The 19,791-nt window shown below is 41.4% G+C and overlaps 3 protein-coding genes across 4 annotated transcripts; 1 reads left to right on the forward strand and 2 right to left on the reverse strand.

The window, feature by feature from the left end:
• Nucleotides 1-184: 184 nt before the first annotated feature.
• On the reverse strand, nt 185-8,872 carry LOC124695275 (peroxisome biogenesis protein 5-like). Of its 2 annotated transcripts, XM_047228167.1 has the most exons (15): nt 8,741-8,872; nt 7,846-7,974; nt 7,613-7,775; nt 7,315-7,508; nt 6,757-7,089; nt 5,727-5,846; nt 4,802-4,972; nt 4,370-4,542; nt 3,891-4,137; nt 3,325-3,409; nt 2,842-2,951; nt 2,371-2,595; nt 1,273-1,338; nt 679-773; nt 185-587 (listed from the first exon to the last, which is right to left on the reverse strand). In XM_047228167.1, the coding sequence occupies exons 1-15, from the start codon at nt 8,855-8,857 to the stop codon at nt 509-511; spliced, it is 2,307 nt and encodes a 768-aa protein (XP_047084123.1). In that variant the 5' UTR covers nt 8,858-8,872; the 3' UTR covers nt 185-508. The 2 variants fall into 2 exon arrangements, with proteins under 2 accessions (XP_047084123.1, XP_047084187.1); XM_047228231.1 differs by lacking the exon at nt 4,802-4,972.
• Nucleotides 8,873-10,534: 1,662 nt separating this feature from the next.
• Nucleotides 10,535-14,956, forward strand: LOC124677739 (COP9 signalosome complex subunit 6). Its single transcript, XM_047213703.1, has 9 exons — nt 10,535-10,898; nt 10,979-11,067; nt 12,526-12,619; nt 13,447-13,508; nt 13,617-13,695; nt 13,810-13,902; nt 14,068-14,168; nt 14,254-14,309; nt 14,539-14,956. Exons 1-9 carry the CDS (start codon nt 10,535-10,537, stop codon nt 14,621-14,623), a joined length of 1,023 nt encoding a protein of 340 aa, XP_047069659.1. The 3' UTR covers nt 14,624-14,956.
• Nucleotides 14,957-16,932: 1,976 nt separating this feature from the next.
• Nucleotides 16,933-19,540, reverse strand: LOC124695448 (F-box protein At-B-like). Its single transcript, XM_047228322.1, has 4 exons — nt 19,319-19,540; nt 19,034-19,239; nt 18,712-18,811; nt 16,933-18,461 (listed from the first exon to the last, which is right to left on the reverse strand). The coding sequence occupies exons 1-4, from the start codon at nt 19,538-19,540 to the stop codon at nt 17,121-17,123; spliced, it is 1,869 nt and encodes a 622-aa protein (XP_047084278.1). The 3' UTR covers nt 16,933-17,120.
• Between the last annotated feature and the right edge of the window lie 251 nt (nt 19,541-19,791).

Below are 19,791 nucleotides of genomic sequence, written 5' to 3' on the forward strand. Positions count from 1 at the left end.
GCCGACTAGGGACTAACCCTTTTTAGGCTCTTTTCTATCAGGATGCCCACACTGTTCCTATTTCCAACCACGCATGAATATCAAAGGCAAAGCCATCTAACCAGTATTCTCTTCTTTTCCATTAATAACACAAAAACTGCTACCCGTCATCTCATTGTCCATAACAATTGAAGAACATGTTCCGTCCAAGAATTGATTTGTATGACCACCTTTTATTCTTTTTTATTATGCCTCTTGTATACAATTACATATGTCATCCCCCGGTCGCAGCCATTGTTTCTGCCGTGGGATTTTACATCTACAAACTGGCTGCTAATCTGGCTTTCTATACATTCCACATGTTGGTAGACGGAAGATCAGTTAACTTTAGTAAACAGAAGAATACAGAAACACATGACCGGCAATTTGCGCTTGTTTTTTCTTCCCAGTCCAGAATAAGAAGACAAGGGAAACGTCTCATTTTGCTAGTCTCCTGCTTCCTTTTCATGATGGGGGGCTAATTTAGGACTCAGAGAGGAAACTCTTTCTGAAGGACGTCAAGGTTGCGGGAATCACATGCAGCAATCATATCGCTGCGCGAAGCATTACTGATTGGAAAGGGAAAACATGTTATTAAGTTAAAATCATTAAGAAAACATTCATGTTCACATGGAAATAAAGCAAGCGAACAAGACATACCCGAGAGAAATTCTCAAGTACTGCCAGGCATTGTCAGCTTTCGGATTCATGGAAACCGCCCTTACATAGTATCGAATAGAATCCTCATACAGACCCTGCATAGATTAGAAAACGACCGTCACAAGAGGAATTATACGTGGAAAATCATTATGTATTATCATAATAAATGAACTTTTGTGTTTGAGACTGTTATCACATCACTAGATATAGATAAATTTCAGTGTTCATCATTCAGAAGTTGGTAAATTAGTACTACCTCCGTCCCAAAATATCAGCCAACCAAAACATCTTATATTTTGGAACAGAGGAATAGTTCACATTGTAACCGTTTCACCTTTATAAACATTATGGTGAAACTCATTGTGCAAAAAATACCCAGAATTTTCATGATACTGATGAGAAAACGTGATAACAAGACACAACCATTTCAATACTAAAAGTAAAAGCATGCAAACTCACTTATATAATGATAGCAAGCATGTCAGTGGACCAGTCGAGTAATGTGTTTTCTTATTTCACATCACAAGGTATTTGTGAAAGATGCAATCGCACAGCCAGTAAAATAAGCAACTGATGGTGCTTCACAAGAATTACCTGGTTGGCGTAGCTGATCCCCATATTAGCCCATGCACGGACATAGTTGGGCTTCAAGTCTAGAGCCTAAAATAAGAACAGACAATTTGGAATCAGTTCCAGCCACTACACTTGCACTCCTTAAATAAACTCTAGTGTATTTGTACACCACAATCAACAAAAATAATAATGAAGACATGCTATTCATTAGTCTATAGTATTTTCTGTAATGCATACTATGATGGTTTGGAGGTCATACACTTTTTACTACTCCCTCCGATCCTAAAAAAGTGTCCGACAGTTAGTACAATTACTTTTTATAATTAAATCCTTCTAAAACAAAGCATATTGCCGTCATTCCTGCCGGAGTTTACGCCGCGCGCATGCGTGCGCCCCTTGCCGCGATGCCCCCGCGTGAGTCTGCCCAGGTCAGACTTCGAAGTGTGCCCATGGCCCCATTCTCCACGCGCGCGAGCCAGCTACGGTGTCCCTATCCCTTTCCTGATCAGTGCATTTGGTGGAGTGCGGGTTGAGACCAAATAATTTTCGAGGTTGTTTTTGCTAAATGTACCATCAGACATTTTTTTAGGATCTGAGGGAGTACTAAAATAAGTTGAGGCTGCAAAAAACATGTGTTTGTAGGATGGGATAACAAATTAATGGCATCACATTGCATTACAAATGATTTGATACATCCCATCAGATATACTAGCATGTAACTTGAACTACTGAAGCAAACACAATGTTGCTGTCACTAGTGCAGAAATTTTATCGACATTCCACAGAAGGAGCTACATGCCCAAGTTTGTGAATTCGACATTAGTTTCCATGTGTCAATCTGTCCATCGATTAATCATTTCAACAAGTCAAACATGTATTGATGTATAGAGACATTACATTATGAAATGATTTCTGTCAGACAAGAGATCATACTGTTAGCTTTTGCAGTTTGCACATAAGCGAGTGCAACTGCCAGAATATTCCTTCAGAACGAATAGCGGAGCCCAGGATATAGAAAAAAATGCTATACTTCTTAAACCAAGCATATAAATACACTAATAAACAGGACAAAACTTTCACCGAATTTGTAAGTTCAAGCATGTTCCAGCAACTAATTACCTGCTGATATGCCAGCACAGCATCAGCACTCTGGATGCTGTTTGCTTGGGTCGCACCAAGCTTGTTCCAGAGAGAATAGTCTTGTGGTTTCAGCTGTAGTGCCGTCTTAAATGAAGCTATAGCTTTATCATATTCTCTTGATAAATTGTACAAGACACCCAGAACTATATGAACATCAGCATCCTCAGGCGACATCTGAGCAGCTTCGTTGAATAATCTAACAACCTGGTGGAAAGTATTTTAGTATGCCAAAATAATATTTTAGTAACATCAGAAAACAAATTGTACATGACACATGGTTGTGGCTAATAATATACCTTGCTGGAAGGTAAAATAATTTAGTCAAACAGAGTGCTAGATCATAAAACTGAGATAGTTATACATAATACCATTTGGAAGCTGGAGACGGAAGGATTTAACAAATACATTAAATTGAACATCTACACTATGAAATATAAAGCACTCACTTACATCTGGACCATAAGGTGAATCAATTTGGTTTTGAGGGGCGAGACCCCCATATTTTGGATGATTCTGAAGCCACCTCGAAAGATATCTCAATGCTTCTCCCTGCTCCAACTCTGCAGCAATAGCATAGAAATAAATCCTCTCATGTTAGTATATACAAATATAAAGTATGTATATTTAAAAGTCAGACTATTCTTCAAATCCCATGCTTTAATAGAGCTTTGGTATATTATGTTAGAACATGATATGGGCACAATTATTAAACACTGGAGAGAAGGCTTGGAGCATGGAAAAGCTTTCTTTAACTGTTACAGAAAAAATAAGTGGAAGATTGATTAGTCCAGTCATCTACAGTTCCTGGTAAAAATATCTGGCACAAAGCAGAAAACCTGTTTACTCCCAATCCTAATTTCTATCACTTCATTTCTTATAAGAGCATCAGCAGATTAAGCATGATACTGAATTACTTTCGTAAATAACACCCACCGTTTGTGTGACTGACACCAAGAGCAAGAAGAACTTCCAGGTTTGTAGGATTAGCCTCCTGTGCCCGCAGCATTGCTGCGATGGCCTAAAAGAAAGAAACAAGTTAAAAAATTGCAGACTCCTTAAGCAAAGAAGCATGGAGCCCAGCCCATAGATCTTAAGGTTTTCAGAATTTGCAAGAATTTGATATTTTTATATTTTTTAGATATGCATATGTAGATCTTGCAAGGTATACAAAACTTCACTAGAGTATGGTTCGCTTCACTGGTCACAAGAATGAGCACAATGCATCAGAAAAATCATGTAACAACTGTCGAATTCAGACACCCTGAATATGTTTGGGCATTGGCCTTTCAGACTTGGTAAAACGACATTCTCAAAGATGACATAACTGAAGCTCAGTCTTGAATAATCGTGATGCACAAACACAACCAATACATCCATGCTGGACTACCATAATGAGATCAATCGGTACGACGATAATGCCAAACATGTACTCTAATACCTGGCATATGAATATCAGAAAATGTCACAACATCAAACATTAATGAGTGAGGCACAATTACCTGTTGGTCATCGTCATTTTCGGCATGTGTTACTCCAAGCAACCTCCAACCTTCAGCATTATCAGGATTCTTCAAAACTTCAGCCTCTAAAGCAAGAGCAGCTTCACTTAAGAGGCCCTTCCGAAAGAGCTCCTGTCCTTCCTGCATTGGATTAGGGTGACCAACATATGGATTCATCTCAGAGAAAACATAAACCCCTCGAGCAGCACCAGAACTTTGTTTGGAAGCTGCCAATTGGTTCTGAAACCTACAAGCAATTTGCACAATAATAGTTAATGCCCTATGCATAAGGGGCTTCTGTAAACCAGAACATAACGGTAGAAATAAATTAGCCTTAGTCAATATTAATCAAACTCAAGTTTTTTGGTAATCTGACATAAAGATTGGTCAGAAAACCTATCAAGAAAGAAGCAACAGAGGTCGACTCAATGTTAATACTATTGGCAAAGACATGGAGAAACAAGGGGACTTGTACTTACTCATCTGCCCACGGATCAGCAGAGCTTTCACCAAAAGCCCCTCCACTGAACTCCTCTGCCCACTCATCATCCACATGCAATTTGGAGAACTCATCAACCCACTTCTCATTGAGCCCACCCAGATTGTGTTCACTAGAGAACTCATTAACCCACTTATCTGCGCCTTGTGAAAGCTGGAGAAATATCATGAGGCAAAATCATCAGCGCCCAGCAGATATTAATGTGAAAGATGAGTCAGTGTAATATTGCTAAATAATAATACAATACCATGATAAACCAGTTCCCTATTTCATTTACATTGCCCACAGAAAGCTAGAAACCAATTAAGTATCCCATACATTGATTTACAGAGATCCATCTCTCTGGTGACAACTAACCCCCCATTTAGCACGCCATACAATTATTTACATGCATCCAGCTCTCTGGTATTACCTCTTCATGCACAAACTGATCTGCCCAAGTGTTAGCATTAGCATTGTACTGTGTTTGAAATTCATCAGCCCAGCCACTGGATTGGGATGCTGAACCTTGTTTTACTTCATTATCTTCTATAATAAGTTCACCACGGCTCATCTTTGAAACAAACTGGAAGAATTTTGAATTCTTCCAAAAAAGGAAAAAGAAAGTATCATCAGGTGCTTAAGACAGGATGATCACGATTGCCCTATATGCTATAGTATAACAAGGGTAGAAAAAATACAGTTGGTTGACTTAATGTCTAGAAACATTCGTATTATTGGTAAGAGACACAGACTTAAGAAAGAGTTCACATGAATACATGATCCATTATCCACAAAATTTGCGTTTGAAACATGAAATGAAATAGACTGTGCCCGTAGATGATAAATAAATAGGATTTAATATCATTCAACTTGCACTACAAAAATTAGCATTTTTGGCATAAACAGAATTGTTGGAGAACATATAAGAAGATATGACACGATAATCAATAGTGGCATCATACACTGATATGAGTAAACAATGCATCAGTTATCAGCAAATGCTAGTTCATCTCTGCTTATCCAATACAGGCTCCCCTCTATCACTTGGAAAGCAACGTCCTATTTTAGGAGGTCTGCTCTGATTTTTGGAGGATTCATTCAGGTGATTAAGGCATGCTGGACTTGTTCTAGAACATTTAGGTTTAGCCTAACATATCAAGATGCAATCATATCACTGCAGATATAAACGAGCAGGATAGTTCCTTGTGAAAAAAAGGAAATGTAAGCCATGTACATAAATCGACACCTAGGCTACAAATAAATATGGATGAGTTATGGTTCAAGCAAATTTTCACTACGGGTAAACACAATGTGCAAACAAAATTATATGGAACAAGTCAGGTCATCATATATACCTGAAACTTTGGGTCATTGTTACTTGATAATGTTTCTGCAAGCATACGGGATTGCTGCATAGCTGCAAGATTCGCCATGTTCGCCCCTCCCATCTGACCCATGGCCATCTGAGACTGATGCTGAAACAACATAAAAGCACACAGCACAATTTAAGCCAGGTATCACATAAACGAATACATTGCTGCAGAAGGATATCGAAATATGATAAGTATGGAGATTATCATTCATAAAATTACAAGTCTTTGTTTTGTTCACTAAATCTAGTCAATAGTTGACACATGTTCAAAGAATTTGATCGTTTGTCACCTTTCTAGAATAACCACATGAAATAAAAGAAAAATCTATATTTACATGAGACTATTTTAGATTTATTTCCAAATGCAATATACTCAAGTACTCAAAGATATCATAATATCTAGCTTAAGGGGTAGAGTTGAGGAAAGATCAGAATACAATCAGGTAGCCGTAGCTGGCATACAAAACCTGCATATCTTTCTCATACAAACTTGGATCCATTATCTTACTGTTTTTTTGCGTTTCCTCTTGGATATTTGCTATGTACTCAAGAAAAAGAAAATAAATAATTCTACAAGGTTAACATAATATTATTATTACAAGTGGAACATACTCAAGAATACTGCAGGTTTAGGCACATGGTGCAGATACAAATAAAATTCAGAATTGCATTTGGTTACGTGGATAGCCAGATATCATCATTTACTGGACCAGATTCAATTGAATATAAAGCCTTCAATTATGATATAGAATCGTATGGACAAAGATAACATCCAGAAGAAAAGTCAATATCCAAATTCAGATCCTATCTGATATAATAATGAAAGTATTACTCAGATAAAACTGCAGCAATTGCAGCATAGGTGTATGGGCCTAAGGTCAAACGATATCTTCAGCATGGTCAAACTTGTTTCTAGGATGTCTTGTGTGCTCAAATGATTAGTATGAATAACGAAGAAAATGCTTCTGAATTGACGCATGTGAAAATGCCATGGGTATTTATAAGGCTCTGACCTGTTCAAACTCAGAGGCCCAACCATTGGGACCATATTGCTGCTCAAACGAGCGTGCCCAACCCTCAGGGTTATTATTTTGCTTGCCGAACTCAGTAATCCAACCCTCAGGATTGTTGTTTTGCTTGCCGAACTCAGTAACCCAACCCTCAGGGTTACTATTTTGCTTGCCGAACTCAGCAGCCCAATTATTTGCAGCATTGTGCATTGGGCCAGATCGCAAAGCACTTTGGGATTGATTCCAGTACTCCTCCATCTCTGGATATGGCCCATGCAGGGGATTTTTCGTTCGATAACTATTGTCAATATCAAGAGAATGCAGCAATGTGTTTACCTGATATAAATAGTAAGTGTTATATTCAGGAACATATTTTTTCCTAAGGAACATTGATAAAAAAAAAAACATAAACAGCACACAGAACTTAGAATGTCAAGCAAGTTAAAAGGAAGCTACGTGCTAATCTAATGGACAAAAAGGAAAGAACTAAGTGCTTGAACAAGTTTGTATGGTCTAAGGCAGTCTCCATAGTCACAAAATGTAGGAAGATTGCAAGTTAACCTGTGCTTGTATATATTCTTCAGGTTGATCAGCCAAAATATGGCGTGCCATTATGCAGCTACGATCACGTATACATTGTTTGTCACCTTCAGACAAACCAAGAGCTGGTATTGGGACAGGTTGAAATGGCACACCAGCTCGGCCACTTGAAAGAAATGAATGCAGAACACCAGATAAGACCCTTTGTGGTGGACCTAGAACAAAGGTTAGGAGTCAGCGGGATGTGCTGTATTCAGGTACCATGTGCTGAAAAAAGCAACAATTCAGTAAACAGAAAGGCTATGACACAGAAATCTACCATCCAAGGCTGGTCCAACTGGTCCAAAGGTAGGGCCTGCATTGTTATAAATTTGATCAAACTCCGCAAAGCTTGCGTCCGGCCCTCCAAATGCAGACTGCCCCGGAGGACGAAAAGATTCTACCCAATCATTAGCAGGACCCCCGCGGGTGAAGTCAGTACCCTGCAAGTGTTCGATTACAGTTAGGAATGGCCAAAAGCAGAGAAAGGACAGTGCTCAGAATCAGCATTACCCGTGCAAACGGTCGTTGATCTTGCTTGAACTCATTCTCAGAACCCGGGATGGTAGACAGTGGAGCCGCTGTGCCATAGTCAGACGTAGTCGGCACATTCGCCGAAGCGCCAGGAAGCCCCTTTAGTGACTGCACAAAGAAAATGTTTATAAACAATGCTTTCTTGGAGTTCGGCCATGATTTTTTAATACATTTCGATTTTCACCATCCCATATGTCCAATTCAATCCACACATATTATTAATGCAGGAATATGGAAACTGGTCGGGACAAAAACGACGCCTTCATATATGACAGATGACTAGTAATTTCAATCAGAAATTCTCAGAGAAATAAATTCACCGAAGACTTAAATTGTTAACATGAGCACACTTCAGGTCCAGGCATCTAAATAGGTTAGAATTGTTCACGGTAGACTTAAATAGGTTAGAATTGTAGCGTGTTGAACTCTTTTAACCCTACTCGCTTCTCTCCTTTTTTATTAACAGTTTGACAGCATGGCACGGGAGCAAGAGGAGCCTACCGATATTAAAACAAACTAACTTGTAGCTTGAAATTTACAAATCACTCGAGTACCTCGCCATAACTTTGAACACGGTTTCATAGTAGTAAGTTAAAGGGGAACATTACAGATATAACCTTGAACAATTAGTTGCTCTGGCCCGTCTAGATAGTCTAAACCCACACACCACACAATCAGAGACATGCCAAAGCACAGCCCACGAATCAACCGTATTGGTCAACGCATACTTAGGATACACCACTAACCTTACAGAACAGAAGTACGGAGTAGCATAAAAAAAACCAAAAGAACGCCAATTGATTCAACTATCGCCGCGGAAGCAGCAGAGAGTAACCATCTAAGCTCGAGAGGCTGAGATACGGGTAGGGCTTACCTCCGCCTTGTTGGACTGGCCGAGGAGGGCGTTGGCGAGGGTGCCGAATGGGTTGGAGGAGGACGCCCCGTCAGGGGCGCAGCTGTTCTGGCCGGTGATGAGGTGGCGCGTCCCCATCTCCGCCAAAGGCTCCCGCCGGCAGCGGGGGGCGGTGCTGGCGCTGCTCCGATCGCCGGCGACGGGAGGCGGTCGGACGGAGGAGATGTGGAAGGAGTCGTGCTGCGCTGCGGCGGGTGTGGGGAGGAGTAGTAAGCTGTTGGTGTTGGACCCGATAAGTCCAGGTCGCGTCTGATTTTTTATGTACGTATGGGTCGTTGGGAACGGGTTCTTTTTTCGTTCACACGTAAGAAAAAACACGGATTTTTCTGTCACACTTTTCTTCGCAATTTGATGGCAAAAAAAAACATACGGAGTATTACAAATAAAACTGTGTCAAATTATCATATCAAAAAAATGTTTACCGTTTTAGGTTAGTAACAAAGATACCCCTCCGTTCCTAAATATAAGATCTTTTAGAAGTTCAATTTGAACTGTCACAACTTCTTATATCTAGGAGCATCGATTGTTCTGAATAGTTCTTAATGCTCTCTTCTCGATGTGGCCTTTTACAATGCAAGGCTACCATTACCTAGTTTTAATGCCTTCTACACTACAATGTCATCGGTACCCATTTTTTTCTTTGCTATGTGATGACTATGTATTTGCATATTTTCCCATGGATAGCTCTATGTTGCTATTTCAAGAGTGACAACTCTTGCGGGTATGGTTATAGATAGCCTTGCTCTTTAGTAAATAAACATTTTTTACCATCTGATTAACATTGGCTTTCATGTTTTCACTTTGTCAATTTAGCCGCTTTCAACAAGTCTAATGTCTTGGTTTTCCTCTCTATTATGCAATTTCAGTAGAATGGGTAAGTTTTTTGACCCTTCATCTATTTTCAGTCCTACTATGGGTTACATACTTACATGTCGGTTGTGATCTACACCTCTTAGGATAGCATATGCATGTGTGAGCGATGTTAAGATACATGGTATGCTGCTTGTGTTTATACATAGATATTAGGTTCAAAGGACCATATTTAGTATCTAATTAAAGCATTTATACTTTTTCATTAGCTTATATTACTTCTACAAGAAAGCTCAGATGAATCCTCCTTCGGGATTCATTCTAAAGTAAAAAATAATCTAAACTTACTCTGCTATATCTCATAACTCACTTTGACCACGGGCGCGGGCCAAGACTTGCTACTCTTTCTTTAGAGCCATCACAATGGAAGGTTGCAGTGGCCCCCCCCTCCCCGATAGAGTTAGATAGCAGAGGAATCAATTGTTTTAATTTTACTTTTAAAAATCAGCTATTGGATTTCAACCCACATTGGAGAAAAATGTTTGTATTAAAAAAAATTAATGGGTCATTTAGAGAGGGAAGGTAGGTGGCATAGAAGGCCTTTCATTGTGGTATCATGACCAGAGAAATATCATTTTAATTTCAATTTTGAAAAGTGAAAAATCTACCTTTTTTTGTTGCTCCATAGGTTTTTTTCTCACTTTTCATTTTCAAAAAAAAGAACTAGGGAATTGAGTATGACTCTAATACTTGCCAGCCTAGTTTACGTGGGCCAATACTTTCAGCCCAGAGAGCCCAATCCGGACCCAACAGGAGACCACGTCTGTATACAAGGCCGAAACCTAGGCAAAAGGACAGCGCAAAAACCCCCATCGCCTTCTGCCGTCGCCCACCTCGCCGTCGGCGCCACGCACCTAGGGTAACCGCCCGTCTTCTCCCCCGACGATGTCGGCGCCCTCCGACGCAGCGGCGTCCGCCCAGCCGGCCCCTGCCGCCGCCACCGCCGCCACCGCCAGCAGCGGCCTCACCTTCAAGCTCCACCCGCTCGTCATCGTCAACGTCTCCGACCACTACACCCGCGTCAAGGCGCAGGCCGCCTTCTCCGCCGAGCCCGCCTCGGCGGGCAAGGCGCAGGCCTCCTGCTCCGCCGAGGCGCCCTCGGAGCCCGCGGTCCCGCCCAGGGTCTTCGGGTGCGTGATCGGGGTGCAGCGCGGCCGCACCGTCGAGATATTCAACAGCTTCGAGCTCGTCATCGACCCCGTCACCGGCACCCTCGAGCGCGCCTTCCTCGAGAAGAAGCTCGAGCTCTGTAAGTCGACCCGTGCGATTTTAGGGTTTGGTGGCGCTTGCCAGCGGAATTTCTGATTGGTGCGGTTGTGGGCTCTGCAGATAAGAAGGTCTTCCCTGATTTCTATGTGCTGGGCTGGTACTCGACTGGGAGCGATGTGCAGGACACCGACATGCTTATCCACAAGGCGGTGAGTACTTGGGATCTCTTGTCTTCAAGTTCCTAATAATCCTTAAGACTGATGCCAATGTGCTTGCTGTTTGCTATTGTTGCAATAAAATAGTATCTCTGATCTGGTGTGATTTACTGTTCGGTTGGTGGTTTTTTATTGCTGGCATGTGAAATTGGTGGTAGAAGAGAGTAGGGGGGACGATAATTTGTATTATTACAGTGCATACACCAATTAGTTTTTTTATTATTATTTGGAAGGTGTTGTTGTTGAATTGGAAAGTCGACATGCATATGTAAGGTTGGAAGTTCTCCTGCTGTTGTTGTGTTATAGTGGGTGTGGAGCAGATGACGGCTACATATTGCTACCTGTAAACCAATACCGCTGCTAGGCTTCTGATGAGGTTCAGCTGTAGCCTTTAGGATGTATTTGTTTACATCAAGGATTATGAGTCGCGGCTTGTCGGCCTGTCACAACCTCAATGTCGACAACCTGGAGCGACACGACTTGTTGACGACAAATCACGACTAGTCTCTGTTTTTGAGTCAAGCGGCTAGTTCTCGGCTGGAACAAAAAGGCCTGCCCGTGAAACCCTACCCCTCCAGACCAAAACTGACCCCTCCTGCCCAGCTGCCTTTCCTCTGGCCACCTTTCCCCTTGTGCCGCCTCTCACCTGGCAGCCACCAGCTTGGTTATGCCATCACAGAAGTGGAGGCCCTGCCCATTTGGCGTGATTGTCACGGTATTAGGTTACTCGCGACTCCCCTATGCCATACATATATTGTAGTATACTACTATTAGTAGCCTATTTAATTAGTATATTTTTAGTAGTTACAGCTCAACTACATGTCGACTAGTCTAGCGCTAGTCGAGACTAGTCACGACTAGTCTGTGAGTCGGTACCCCAGCGGCAAGTTGCGACTCAGCGACTCGTAATCCCTGGTTTACATAGATAAATTCGTTTGTCTTTTGTGCAAGTTGCACACTGCACCTGTTCCCAGTCAAGCCTGAAAATAAAGGCTACAACTGTTGCATACTTTTATGCTACATCGATGAACCAGTGTTGCCTTTGAAACTGCATCAAATTAACCGTAGATTTGCAAAAAAAATTATTATGTTGTATGTCAAAATGGTTAATGTCGTGGTCAGCGATAAGATACTCCCTCCGTTCTAAATTAAGTGAATCTACACACTGAATCGCATCCAGATACATGCGTATCTATACTAAATTTAACCAAAGCCGCAACACTTAATTTGGAACACTGGCAGTATTACTTATGTTGCGATGGTGAATAGCTAGTCTCAAACTCTAGCATGCTGTGGTGAGCTGTGTTCAAGTGCACACCCAAAAAATGGAAAGTTGGAGACCATACTGGCAATTTGATTTTAGCAGGAATATTTTTTTATCAACATGGATATGATATGCTGTATTTAATGTCTTAGCCTCTCTGTAACGGTTTTTTGTTTTCTATTATCCAGCTGATGGACATTAATGAAAGCCCTGTTTATCTTCTCTTGAATCCTGCAATCAACCACTCCCAGAAGGATCTCCCTGTGACAATATATGAGAGTGGTACGTGAATGTGATCTACAGTTTGTATAGTCATTCGGTGTGTTGCAGTTGACTTGTTTCTTGGTTCTACTATGGATTGTCTTATCTATGATGTGATTCCCGTACAAAGGATAGCCAGATGGAATGGCTTGAACTGAAAGTAGTGTTTTGGAAGTGGAAGATACGGATAGATTGGAACGAGAATAATGAGAACAATAGCAGTTCTGCAAAAAAAAATAGACTAAGAGGGCTTTGGGAGGTAGCAAATAGATGAAGAAATATCTTCCTAACTTCACCCTTAAGAAACTTAAAAGAAAACCCAGTTCATATATTCTGTCTCGCTAATTCTCTGGAGGTACATTACCTATATAGGAATGACTCAACCAAGTTATCTGTGATTCAACTCTTATTCTATGCTGACTGTAGCCCTATTGGTCAACCAAATGTCTAACATACTATTCTTATTAACGGTGGTGTTCGCTTACTAATTCTCCTGGATTACGAGCTCTGGTGGCTGTTGCTGGTTTCGGATTCCTTGAGACATTTTCTGCTGTTGTGCACTGGCCTGGCTGGCCAATGTCCACAACAATACAACTTCAATGTTTTTATAGGTGTCTTGTATCGAGTGCACATCAGATTTGCACTTCTTTATGATTAGTGTCTTTCAATATATAAATAACAGTTTATAGCCATCAGTAGCATAGTATGGGTAGCCCTCAATATTATTGTTTCTGATATTTCTGTAACTACTTTTGGAGCTTATTTATTGCACGACATTCTTATCTTGGTTCATTTTCTCCATATGGGCTGCTAATTCCTTAATATATCACCTTTTCTATTATTTCTAGAGTTGCATGTTATCGATGGTGGTCCGCAGCTTATCTTTGTCAGATCAAATTACACAATTGAGGTTGGTTTTTTCCTTCACTAATCTCTTGCGTGTTGACCTAGCTATGAATTTGTTTTTCTAGTTCTGTACTATTGTATCAACACTTGTCAAACATATGTTTGGTTTCAGACTGTAGAGGCAGAGAGGATATCTGTAGATCATGTTGCCCATCTCAAACCATCTGACGGTAGCTCTGCAGCAACTCAGTGTAAGGATTCTTTGCTTAACATCATTTTAGCTTCTTATAGTTCAGAGTTGTGCAGTACTTACCACACAATGTATCATTTTCGAACACATAATACTAACAGATATGTTTGAGCAGTGGCTGCTCATCTTACAGGAATACACAGTGCCATCAAGATGCTCAACAGCCGGGTCCGTGTCATCCAGCAATACCTTGGTTCCATGCAAAAGGGTTCGTCTTTTGCCACCGATCTAATGTTGTAGATCTTTCTCCAAAATATGGCTGATGTTCATCCATGTGCTTTAAAGTCTCAGCTTAGTTGCCAACAATTTCGGTGTCTTTTAACTATTTGTATGAGTACATGTCAATTTTACTAAGCCTTTTCTGCCACTGCAGGTGATATTCCACTGGATAATTCACTTCTTAGGCAAGTCTCAAGCCTTGTCAGGAGACTACCAGCTATGGAATCGGAGAAATTCCAAGACGACTTCTTGACAGTAAGCTAATGCTCCATTTTGTTGTGTATTAGCTCTATAACTTAACCTTGCATCTTATGGTATGATGATATCTCTTTGTTCTCAGGAATACAATGACACCCTCCTCATGACTTACCTTGCAATGTTTACCAACTGTTCAAGGTATGCCTCTGTTTCTTCAATGAAACTTGTTGATAAGGTCCATAAGGAAGAATATTGCATGTACAACAAAATATGAAAAGAAATTACCTGTACATCTCAAGTTCTGTCAGATATAGTTCCTTTTCTGCATATTGTATTCTTATGTATTCTCAGACCATAGTTCTGATTCCAGACTGCACTTGCACCTATATTGATGTTGATGGTGATAATACTCCTTGTTGACTTGCAGCACAATGAATGAGTTGGTCGAGAAGTTCAACACTACTTATGAGAGAACCACTGCAAGGAGAGGAGGACGGGGTGCTTTCATGTAGATCCTTTCCTGCCGTGCTTCTGATGCTCTGGTTATCTGTGAATGCCTCACTGCTGGTTATCTGCTGAGCTTTTGGAAAATAGTTTTCGGTATGTAGACGCAGTTTGTGCGTGCGTGCGGTCGTTAGTTACTCTATCCGGCAGTGCCTGGGACTTTTCAAGCTTAATTCTTATCCTCTATTGGTTCAGTCAGTGACACGGCAAGCATGTTGATATTGTTGATTTTGTGCCTGGGTGGTTCTTTATCCCTCTTGTCCCGTAAGTTAGACATGTAAAGTTTATCTAAATATATGCTGCTCAATTGAATCTATCTGGGTATTATCCTGGTTTTTTGATTGACTTGGTTTTGCCTAACCAAACTACTCCCATGTGTCCCGAATTAGATGTCACATATTTGTCTAGATTCACATGTATCTATACACTAATGGCGTGTCACCAAGTGAAATGTAATGCGATGGTGCAGACACCTAGATCACATTCCGGTGTTCAGTTGGAAATGAAATGGAACGAGGTGGTTCCTTAAAAGAGAATACTCTCTAGATCCCTCAAAAGAGAATATTCTCTCTAGATCCGGAACGTACCCGTTTTTCAAAATTGGTGAAATCTTCCGTTCCTCTGTGTTAAAGTCACCCACACTCACTTAACTCTTCTATTCTCTCATAACTTTATTCTGCTAAATGCATTCCATGCATGCTCACATCTTCTATTCTTAGAATCTGTTACATTCCACTCTCCAACCGAACACAAGAATGAAACCAACTCATTCTTCTGGAGTGGAGTGGAACTATGACATTACATTTCACTTGGTTCTTAAACTGAACACACCCTAAATACATATGTATCTAGATGAATCTGTGATAAGAATTTCGGGACAGAGTGAGTAATAAATTCCTTGAAATATGCAGTTATTATTATTTGAATAACACTGAGTTGCATATATCCCTTTCATTTTTTAAAAGTCAAGCTAAGTGAAATTTAAGCGAACTTCACCTAATTTGACCTTTCAAAAGAAATATAAACCTTATTTGTTGGAAAGGAGGTATCATATTAATTGCTGATTCAAATATACTCATATATACTTGAAATGCCACAACTAATACAGAATGAGCACCAATGCTCTCTGTTTAAAATAAAAATAAAAAATTGTGTTTCAAATTTCTTTTGAAAACAAATACATATGTAGTTAATGATGTATCCCACAAACGTGCAAAAAATCAGCTCCGAACACTTCATATTTTGAGCTACACAAAAATGACAAAAGTGGAGATGTGAGTAGTCATTTTTAAATCTCTAAAACATATCAGATTTTATTTTCTTATCCAGTCTAAAAAAAGAAGAAGTTTAGGTTGAGATTTTGTAGGATTGCGAGATGTATTATTGACAATTTCTAGAATTATTTTCAGATTTTTTTTATAATCTGTAAAAAAGAATTATATGGCAGGAGCACTTGAGCTCGAGAATCAAAAGCACTTTCCGCATTAATATGCACTACAAACATTCAGATGCATTCATATGCACGCCACCCGAGAAGGAGCGGGGTCCTCTTAAGAGCAAGAACAGTGTTTATCATGTCATCTATACCAATTTATAGCCATATATACAATGGTGGGTTCTAATAATGTACTACTTTATCAAAATATGGCATACGTTTCACTCTCACAAAGTACCTAGGAGCACGTGCTAGAGCTGACTCTTGCATAAGAGCACACTTACCTTCTCTCTCATATTCTCACTCCTCCAACTAAGTAAAGATATAATATTTTATCTATTATAGCCAACTGATTGTACCTTATTGTACTTGCTCTAACTCAGTAAAGGAAAGTTAGCAAAAGAAACAATGCGGCGACCTAGGGTTCCAGCCTAGCCACCGCTCGAACCTAATGTTAGAAATTGGTCTTTCTTGTCAATTTAAAAACTTAATGGTGATGGCTTCAGCCCTGGTATGCTAGTCCTTAGGAATAACATTAGGCCAGCTCCATTGATCGTTAGGTCGTTTAACTTGTTTGGGGACATTGATGTAAGTTTTATTATATTTATGAGCGATTTGTACTTATGGTGACCTTTTATAATGATCTGGAGTTTTCTCAAAAAAAAAGTGAAGGAAAGTATGTTGGATGGTTGGTCTATACAAATTGAGTGATACAATTGATGAGACCCTTAACATATTTGTTGCAGCACGACTATGTGTATTTCCATCATTTGGCCATGAGCATAGGGTATCTCCCAAATCCTCTCAAAATCCTGTTCTTCCTGTTCCCAGCTCGTCAGACCCATCAGGATCCTGACATTGATGCTTCCCAAAATTATCATCTGAAAGCTTAATTACCCAAATTCTCAGCACAGATCCAGCAGTTCATTACAATACAGCATGAGAAAACAACATACCTGTCCTAAGAAATATTCAGTGATACACACACAGATCAATACCTTCTAAGAACGCTGTTACATAATGAAACATAGAATTTCAACAACAAATAGGATGTCTACCGAGAATGCACATTACAGGGTACGAACGTCAGGATGGCACTGGTTCCTGCAGCCCATCTCGCAGTTATTGGCACATATTGTCAACCCTGGCTTGCGCTCCAGGATCTCTGCAACGGTCGGGCTGTTGCCACGACGTTCCAGCACATTCTTCCCGATACCGAGCCACCGTAGGCCTCGAAACAGTGGCGGGTCAAACAGCGGATCAAATAGCCTCAGGAAGCTGCGGGACAACCTAGAGCAGTACGACAGATCAAGCATCCTTAGGGCTCTTTTACCAGAGTTGTGCTGCACTGAACCCAGAGTTTCGAGACATGGATCAGTGATGAGGACGCAGTTACGAAGACACAGGCTGCTTATCTGCTCGCAGTTCTTGGCAATCACTGTGACAGCTCTACCTGATATCCTCGCTATATTCCCGATGTCCAGTGCAACCAAAGTTTTGTTGATGGTGCCACTCCCTAACAGCAATGAAGCTATACCATTGTTGGTGATCCTTCTGCACCCTCTGAGGCACAGGGAAGATATTGGGCACCTCCCATTACCGAGTGCTGATAAACCTGCATCGGTAATGTCAGCTCCAGCAAGGTCCAACAGAGTTAGCTTGGAAAGCTGTGAGATGGAAACCAGGCCAGCGTCTGCGATGCTCCTGCAGCCCGAAAGATCAAGAACCTCCAAGTTGGTGCAGGATGAGAGAGATATAGCTGTTTCACTGGTCAAGAGACTACAAGACAGCAACCTCACTTCAGTAATCTTTGTAGCTGCCTCGTCAAGATCCAGGCATGTCAAATCTGACAAGCATGAGGCAGTACTGACCTCAAATTTCTTCAAGTCCTTGCATGAGTGGAGAAGGGCTGCATATCCAGCATCTCTCACTTTGGCAAACCCGCCAAGTCTAATGGTTTGGAGTTGCTTGCATCCTTCAGCAAGCATCAGTATCCCAAAGTCATTTACCCTTCTGAAGGTGGAAGAATAACTCAGCTTACCACGTGTCAGCGATAAATGTGTCAAATTCTGGCATATGCCTAGTGCTTGTAACCCAATGTTGGTCAGATCAGTGTCCAGATCTGTTTCACTCCCCGGGTTGTCCTCTAGGCAGAGCTCAAGTAACTGAGGGAGACTTCCAGTGATGAAGGTGACAAGTTCGTCAGTTATGATGTCGAGAACTAAAGAGAGTGATTCTAAACTGTCACTGAAAGGTGTCTTCAGAGAAGGGCTTATAGGAAAGAGTTTCTTTGCCTGCCAATTAGCCACAGGCTGTAGCAATAGTACCTTGGTGGTGCTAGGAATTGCAGACACCAAAGAATCGAAGTCAACAGAGCCTGGAGTTCGCAGAGGAAACTTCAGCGAAATATTCTGCATTGACAGATTCAGAACAGATTAAGCACACAACCAAATCAACTTCTTCCAACAGCTCATTATGGTAACACCATTGCTAATACTATTAGCTACCCAATATGCTTTACTACTCAAAGATGCTCAACCTAGGAACTATCAAAATACACAATGTTGCTGTGGTCATCTTTCTAAGTTAAGGAGGAACATCATGTTCACATGTGACAAAGATATCTCGCCTTACCCACACACAAAAAAAAAGATATCTCACCTCTAAGTAATCACATCCTTTGAATATGTGTGCTAGGGACTTACGGCAGATCACAAAATGTTCACTGCCGTTTAAATCTGCCACCTCCAGTTTAATCGATCTGAATATAAACACAGTACGCTCAGACTTCACATGATTTGGATGAAAATCAAAACCAATCATTTCTACAGAACAGGACATAAGGTGCACAAAAGAAAATCCCAATGTCCATCACACCTACTCGAGGCATAGACGAAAATTGGCAACAATACCAGGCAGCAGTTCATAGCGCCTAATTCAATCTCCTCAAGAAATATAATTTTCAAATGCTGAAAAAGCATACCTTAAATTGGCGCATCTCTCACCAATTACCGCAAAGAGGTACGGGGTGAACGACGAACACTTCAGCAGCTCGAGCTCGCGGAGGCTCCCCTTTGCGATAGAGGCAGCTGCAGAGTCGTCGAGGAGGCTGCAATTGACGGTGAGGCTGCGGAGCGCGCCATTGCCGTCAAGAATCCTATTCACGATAGCATTCGTGGGCGGGAACACCTGCAACAACGAGCAGACCCCAGCGTTTAGGGGAAACCACCTGGCTGGATGTGGGGAGCGCGAAGGATGGAAGGCTCACCGAGAGGTCTAGGGATGTGACGGCGGTCAAGGCGGCGCCGGCGGCGCCTCGGAGAGCGCGGCAGGACGCGGCGGCGGAGCAGGCGGCCTCCAGCCCCACCCGGCCAACCACCTCCACCAGCAGCGCTTCGGGTAGCATGTCTACCAGGCCTCCTCCGAGGCTTGCGGAGGCCTCTCCGCCGCCGCCGCCGCCGCCGTCGCCGGCGCGGGGTCTCTTCTCCATTGACCCTTCCCGGTTGCTTTCAGACCTAGAGCCTGAACAAAGGCAGATTCGGGGAGAAACGTCACCGGATATACCACGACGACTCCGGGCCTAATGTGTCTATGACATGTGGGGCCTGAATCAGAGCTCAGTCTACCGTTCATTCATTTATTTGGCTTATGGTTAAGTGCTTGTGTACTTGAAAAAAAGATTAGCGCCTGATATTTAACATTTAAAGCATCAATAATAATGTGTAAAAATACATTTATTAC

The sequence above is a fragment of the Lolium rigidum genome, chromosome 1 (assembly GCF_022539505.1).
Source record: "Lolium rigidum isolate FL_2022 chromosome 1, APGP_CSIRO_Lrig_0.1, whole genome shotgun sequence".
Lineage (NCBI taxonomy): Eukaryota > Viridiplantae > Streptophyta > Magnoliopsida > Poales > Poaceae > Lolium > Lolium rigidum.

Bases quoted from the DNA above. Each gene is read 5' to 3' on its own strand.
- LOC124695275 (XM_047228167.1), bottom strand. From the start codon at position 8,857: ATGGGGACGCGCCACCTCATCACCGGCCAGAACAGCTGCGCCCCTGAC. The intron at 7,776-7,845 runs GTAATGCTGATT...GAACACTTGCAG, and splicing joins ATCAACGACCGTTTGCACGG to GGTACTGACTTCACCCGCGG. The intron at 2,952-3,324 runs GTGGGTGTTATT...CTATTGCTGCAG, and splicing joins TGGTGTCAGTCACACAAACG to AGTTGGAGCAGGGAGAAGCA.
- LOC124677739 (XM_047213703.1), top strand. From the start codon at position 10,535: ATGTCGGCGCCCTCCGACGCAGCGGCGTCCGCCCAGCCGGCCCCTGCC. The intron at 10,899-10,978 runs GTAAGTCGACCC...TGGGCTCTGCAG, and splicing joins CGAGAAGAAGCTCGAGCTCT to ATAAGAAGGTCTTCCCTGAT. The intron at 14,310-14,538 runs GTATGCCTCTGT...GTTGACTTGCAG, and splicing joins ATGTTTACCAACTGTTCAAG to CACAATGAATGAGTTGGTCG.
- LOC124695448 (XM_047228322.1), bottom strand. From the start codon at position 19,540: ATGGAGAAGAGACCCCGCGCCGGCGACGGCGGCGGCGGCGGCGGCGGA. The intron at 19,240-19,318 runs GTGAGCCTTCCA...TCGTTGTTGCAG, and splicing joins TCACATCCCTAGACCTCTCG to GTGTTCCCGCCCACGAATGC. The intron at 18,462-18,711 runs GTGAGATATCTT...CTGTCAATGCAG, and splicing joins AAGGATGTGATTACTTAGAG to AATATTTCGCTGAAGTTTCC.